Source organism: Zingiber officinale, chromosome 1A (assembly GCF_018446385.1).
Source record: "Zingiber officinale cultivar Zhangliang chromosome 1A, Zo_v1.1, whole genome shotgun sequence".
Classification (NCBI taxonomy): Eukaryota; Viridiplantae; Streptophyta; class Magnoliopsida; order Zingiberales; family Zingiberaceae; genus Zingiber; species Zingiber officinale.
The window spans coordinates 94,421,368-94,428,077 of NC_055987.1; the positions used below are offsets into that span (position 1 = coordinate 94,421,368).

Here is a 6,710-nt window from a genome sequence, read left to right on the forward strand (position 1 = left end):
GGAGGGCGACACTGGGTAATAACCCTGGGCCTAGAATTTGGAAGGGCCCAAATTTTTTTTTAGTATTATGTATTATAGGCATGTAGTTGGGGCCTTGGGTAGTTGGGCCCAAATTCATATTTCAGAACCTTTTGATATTGTCTTTTCCTTTTATCCTTTTAGGTTGCAATTTGCAAAGTGGTAAAGGATTTGGGCTGCCATGAAACAATTGGAAGGTATAATCTTATTTTTTGAAAAGTATAGGAATGATGGTTTTGTTGCAAGTTTGACTATTACTCAAAGTCTTACATCATATATGAACACAGAGCCAATATTTACAACAAAGCATTATAGTTTTAGGAAAAAATAATTTAATGAAAGAGAGGACGATGAAGTTTCACTATCAGAGTCCTTTAGAATTGATTATTTTGTTGTTGTTGTAGACATGACGATTGTTTCTTTAAAATGTAGATTTGAGCAAATGAAAACTTTTGAAAATATATTTAGTTTTTTATTTAATTAAAAAATATTAAGAACTTTGGACGATGATGAATTACGAAAATGTTGTGTCAATATAAACTCATAACAATTCATCAGATATTAAGTTAGATGATTTCAGAATAAAAAAATATTACAAATGACTTTACCAAATGTAGTAATGTTTACAATTAATATTCTTGAATTTGTTCAAAGTATAAATTGTTATTCAAATATTGCAATTATTTATAGAATCTTGTTGACTATGCCTGTTACGGTAGCATCGGCTGAAAGGAGTTTTTTTAAATTAAAATTATTGAAAACATATATGAGATCGTCAATGACGCAAGAAAAATTAAATGGATTGACAATTTTATGTACTGAGAAAGACATTTTGAAAAATCTTGAAACTGCTAATATTATAGACGATTTTGTAAATAGAAATATTAGAAGAAATCGTTGTAAATGAATTGTATATTATTAAAAATTTATTTTAGATCTCATTTTATTTTTTTCGTCCCGGACCTCCTGAGTCGAAGGACCGGGGCTGGTACCAAGGCTCCTTTCAACTTAGAAGTTCTATTTGAAAATTAAATTAAGAACTTCCTCCACATTGCAATTATGAAGTTTCATTAAAAAAATTTATTTTACAAACTCTAGTTAGATCACCCTACCCTAACTATAATATTGGAGTAGCGAGATAAATACATTGTCCACTGTTTGCTAACTTTGATCACAGTACAAATTTTTATCAAAAGGCATATGTAAGAAAAGCAAAAAGAGAGAAAAAGTTCTCTCTCTCTCCCCTTATTCTTAGCTAGTAGCCATGTATTTATCATCATTGATTTCTCCTCTCTTTTTTCTCTCCCTTTTCTCTTTCTTGTTTTGATAAAGCAAGCAAGCAAGCTCAGGTAAGTACTATAGCTCAATCTAATCTACTTGCAATTGATTTAAGCAAAAGACACTACTGCATCATGCATGTTCCTTTGTGCCCAAGTAATATAAATACTTTACTTTAATGCACAAAAAAAATTAAGAGAGCAATTTTCCTTCATCTTCTATCAGCTAATTCAAGTCAAATAACAAAACTTGATGTGTAATTAACTCTAATTGTTTTCTAAACCCTAACTATATATACATACATGTACATAAAAACAAAGCTCGATCAGTCATAGAGAGAATATCATGGCAGAAGAGTTATGTAGAAGTGCAGGAGAGAGCAGCTGGTGGTACAGCAGTACTGATGCTTCATCTTCCTTGTCTTACAAAGAATCTATTTCTGCGCCTCCACCGGCCTGCGATATCTCGATCGTCCCTCGGGAGGAAGCTTATGATGCAATAAAGCTCCAACAATTCTTCCATCGCCCTCAATTCTCAACCTTCAACTGGACTGCTCATGATCAGCCTTTCCTTTTGTATGTTTTAATTAGCTCATCCGCCCCTTTTGTTTTTGTTGCTAGCTTGTTTGAAGCCAAACAAAACCTAAACCTACATAACTCATGCACAGGAATGGCTGGAGGTCAGGTGAGAACGGCGGCCTAGTTCATGGAGCCATGCTCCAGATGGAAGACCACCATGCTTCGACTGCGGTTCGCGATATTTTTCCGTTCGAGCAGCATCGAATCTGCAATGAGTTTGGATCAATGGAAAGGATTAAGGCACAGCCACAGTACTGCGCTTTTGACACTCCTGATGATGATCAAGTAGCAATTCAGCTGCCTCCAGTACCATTAATGCATGTTCCATCATCATGGAATAGCCTTTCCCAGCTGCTAAAGTCCACTACTCTTATGGCTCAAAAGCAACATGAATCGAGCTTTAACAACCAGTTGCAGTTCGGCAGAAACACCACCACCACTACTTCTCCCTTTTGGAATGCCTCATTCATCATGGAACCTAAAGCAATTTTGAGGAATCCAACAGCTACGGTATATATATAGATATATGTATGGAGATCGATTTTTTATGTGTGTGTTTTTAAGTATAAATGAAAGAATTAGTTTATGTATCTGATTAAGTGAAAACACAAATTAGATTAATTCAGGAGGTGATCGAGAATCTTGTTCTTCATCGACCCAGAAAACTGAAAGCAAACCTGCAGTGAAAAAGCCCAGAATAGGAACACCTTCACCTCTTCCGACTTTTAAGGTAGAATTAAGAAACTCATCTAAATTTTCTTTATATTTGTGAGATTATTCACCGCCATTAACGAACGAATTGCATTTAATTTGCATGCATGATTCTTGACCTCGTATATGATGATTTAATTTGCAGGTGCGGAAAGAGAAGCTAGGAGACAGAATAACTGCTCTCCAGCAGCTAGTTTCGCCTTTTGGAAAGGTTCTTAATTCTTAATTTCTTAATTCTGTTATGTGATCAATAATCTTTTTCCATTAAATATATCGCTCGTTAACTTTCCGACCCTCTCTTGTTTCTTTTATTTAATCAGACTGACACTGCCTCAGTTCTTCAAGAAGCCTTTGAATACATCAAATTCTTGCATGATCAAGTCAGTGTAGGTGCATTAATTCTTGCATTTTTATTTTATATATATATATGTATATATATTCAGTATTTGATCATATGAAATCTAAATTTCAGGTTTTGAGCAGTCCCTATTTGAAGAGTAGTAATAGCCATTCCACGCAACAAAAAAAGGTGCTAGATCGTCATTAACTGTATTAATTAATTATGATCTCAATGCTCAATCATTTTACTTCATTAGGCAAAAGATTACTAGGCATGCACCTAGCTAGCTAGTTCATCAATTCTTGAATGCAGATGATTAGTGACATGTACAACTCGAGGAAGGGCGATGAAGGGAAACGAGTAGTAGATCTTCGGAGTCGGGGACTTTGTTTGGTCCCCATCGCAAGCACATTCCCGGTGGTGAGTGAGACGGCGTCGCCGGACTTCTGGCATCCTGCATTACTTGGAGCAACCTTCAGATAAAGATCAAGGAGTACAAGTGCTTGCTGATTAATTTATTTATGTTACTTCTATAAGATAAGTGTTTCAGAGTAGTAATTTTCAGGGAAAGAGGTTAGGAGAGGGTAGATTGTTAATTAGGAAGAAAAGGGATGTTAATTGATGTGTATATATTTGTTAGAACTTTTGAATAAAAAAGATGGAAATAATTGAAAGGAAAGAAGACTTTTCGTGAGTAAAAAGAGAAAGCAAAGATTGGGGATTGGATTAGAATGTAGGATTCCATGAGATTTATGTTCTATGAAGAAAGGAGGATGGGAAAAATTGTATGTAATTTGGTCGATCCCAAGTGGCAATTGCTTTAAAGCCTTAATGTCCTTTTCTTTTTAATTATTTTTATATGTATAACCGTTTGATCCTTTGTATGTATCCATATGATTTTGTCTACAACTTAGTACACGCAGTTTGCTTAGCACTTGGAACTACCTATTTTTCTCTATCTAATCCATTTTCAGTCCATCTAATTTAATTTGATTTACCTTATTTTATTTGATCAGTAGCCGATATGCTTGATTTAGTCAATTATACAACTCAAGTATAGTTTGTTCATCTTGCTCAATTTGTCAATAACCATTTCAAGCAAATTGTCATTTTGATCCTAATATCTCATCTCATCTTGTCCTTTGAATTTGATTACATCCATTAATTCTTCTATTTAAACCACAAAAGACACTCTTAAAACTATTAGTTTCTAGACGACTATTTTGAGTTTGATTTTTGTTTGTTTGTTAGATCATATAACATGTGGCTACAGAAGGAGATAGATGAATAGTTGCTCATTATTTTTGTACTTTCATTCATGCTCATCTCTAGGATGTGTTAGTAAATAGTGCATGGAAAGAAATAAAGATACAAGTACACCAAAATAAATAATTTTTTTTTATAATTCAAAACTTTCAGTTCTTACTGTATGCCCTATGATCTTTTGTTGGATCACTTTCAAAATCATTGTTATCTTTTTTTTCTCTTCAAATATCTTTCAGAGACAAAGAAACCACTTGCGATTTTGTTATTATTGTAGCTACTCATAATGACCCTAAAATGTATCGTGAATCTTATAGAGATCTTCAACTCTTGCTCCTTTAAGTACTTATTGTTTTCTAGAATTTGCCTTATTAGTCAACTATTATGTTTTATTAGTTGACTCTAATTTGACATGTCATCCACTTCACTTGGATATGGACTAATTCTTCGGCCAACTATGTAATCGATCAACTATTATATTAGTTGACTGTCCTATATATATTATCATGATCTAATCCCTTTGATAATGAACATTATTTGTTGATTAAGTCATCAATCAACTATCAACTCTTACTAGTTGACTGTTAATTCTTATTATCCGATTGATTCACTATTCTCAGATCTTATCATCGAATGTTGTTGCTATTATCAGTCAACTGCTAAGTAGTTACCAGTCAAATGCTAATCCTATTAGTTGATTGACATCCTATTTTCAGCTAATTGTCTCTAAGATTTTCTCGTCTGTCTAGTATGAGTTGACCTTAACTTATCATGATTTATCCTGTCTAATATTGAATTAGTCTTAACCTATATCAAGACTTCCAATGCTTAGAAACTGTTCTTTAGGACTTAGTCCATTGCCCAATGTTAGTCATCCTATGACTTTCACCTATCTAATCTCAAGTTTTTATAATCTACCTAATATTCAGTCCTTCATTTGTTAGAACTTCTCTAACTTGTCTAACATTCAGTTCTTTTTAAACTGTTAAGACTTCCCTCACTTATCTAATAAGTAGTCCTCCTTAACATATCAGGACTTCTCTTACTTGCCTAACATATAGTCTTTCTTAATTTATCAGGACTTAGTGTCTAACATATAGTCTTTCTTGACCTATTAAAATTTTCCTCATCTGCCTTTGTACCTGTTAGAACTTTTCTCACGTACTTAACATCTAACCTTTCATGACCCATTAGAAATTCCATTACCAACATTGATGGGACTTCTCTAACAAATTTCTCTCATCTAATTTTTTTTATATATATCTAAAATATTTGTTTGATTTGAATGATATTTTTTTCTAAAATTTTTAAAGTTCTAAATATTGTTATTTTGACTAAGTTAAAATACATATAAAGAGCATATGTATGTTTCTAGTTTGTTATTGCCTTTGCATTTTGATATTATGGCAAAAAGCGAATACGCTCGTCCTCAGCGCTCCCGCTAACCCGTCCCAAGATCAACACGGAGGAGATAAATCACGGGCGGCTACTAGCCTTTGGAATAGTGACTAGCACATAAGGGAGGTATTTACCTTGGCTTTGCCGAGATTCGAACCCCATACCTCATTGTGGCAACACCTCATGTGCTAGCCACTAGACCCATCCGAGGGGACACCTTTGCATTTTGACATGTAGACTATCAAAGTGGTTTACATCAAACATATCTTAATTGTTATGGTCGATTAATGTTAGAGGGGGAGGGGGGGGGGGGGGGTGAATATCTCGTCGTGCTTCGGTTGCTTGCTTGGATGATGTTGTTGCAACGAAAAACACTCAAGCAACTCTCACAACGCTAATACAAGGGATTTACTTGGTATTCACCTCAAAAAGAGGTAATTAATCCAATGATCCGTCCCTCACTTACTCATCCACTATAAAATGACTCATTCTCGATAACTACTGAAGGCGGAGAAGCCTTGTACAACCTCTCAATACAACAAGAAGAAAATAAAAGCAAAATACAAATAGTCTCTTACATGATTTACAACATGAAATCCTAGATTTGCTTCTTCTTCTTGTATGGAACGCCTCTTGACCTTAGAAGTGCAGCAATACTTTGCTCCAAAAAGCTTCAAGAACTGGCGTGAACCTATGAGAAATGATCGCAAGAAGTAGAAAGCAAGAAGTCGGAGTCGCTGCGAGGAAGACGACTTTAAACTCAACGCTTCCTTCACAACGATCACATCCCAATCGATTGACCAATCGATTGGGGAGACTTGAATCGATCGATCTATTGATTCAGAGCGCTTCTGTGTTCTGCTGGAGAAGGTTTGAATCGATCGATCTATTGATTCAGAGCGCTTCTGTGTTCTGCTGGAGAAGGTTTGAATCGATCGCCCGATCGATTCAGCCTCCATCACGTCGCACATGATTTCTAGTTGCCAATCGATCGAGCGATTGGTGGTGCCCAATTGATCAGTTGATCGATTGGGAAGGCTTCTGTGTGCGCGATATAAGCTCCCAATCGATCGGCTGATTGATTCGACTGCTATTTACCGTAGCACTCTCCCAATCGATAGGCT

General features: G+C 35.2%; 1 protein-coding gene across 1 annotated transcript; it reads left to right on the forward strand.

The window, feature by feature from the left end:
• Positions 1-1,347: 1,347 nt before the first annotated feature.
• On the forward strand, positions 1,348-3,654 carry LOC122027068 (transcription factor bHLH112-like). The gene is made up of 8 exons (XM_042585895.1): positions 1,348-1,367; positions 1,617-1,871; positions 1,964-2,384; positions 2,491-2,604; positions 2,731-2,796; positions 2,906-2,965; positions 3,058-3,114; positions 3,238-3,654. The coding sequence occupies exons 2-8, from the start codon at positions 1,642-1,644 to the stop codon at positions 3,406-3,408; spliced, it is 1,119 nt and encodes a 372-aa protein (XP_042441829.1). The 5' UTR covers positions 1,348-1,367; positions 1,617-1,641; the 3' UTR covers positions 3,409-3,654.
• Positions 3,655-6,710: the final 3,056 nt, after the last annotated feature.

Coding starts and splice junctions, on each gene's coding strand:
- LOC122027068 (XM_042585895.1), top strand. CDS start 1,642: ATGGCAGAAGAGTTATGTAGAAGTGCAGGAGAGAGCAGCTGGTGGTAC. Junction 2,385..2,490: donor TGAGGAATCCAACAGCTACG/GTATATATATAG, acceptor AACACAAATTAG/ATTAATTCAGGAGGTGATCG. Junction 2,966..3,057: donor TCAAATTCTTGCATGATCAA/GTCAGTGTAGGT, acceptor TCTAAATTTCAG/GTTTTGAGCAGTCCCTATTT.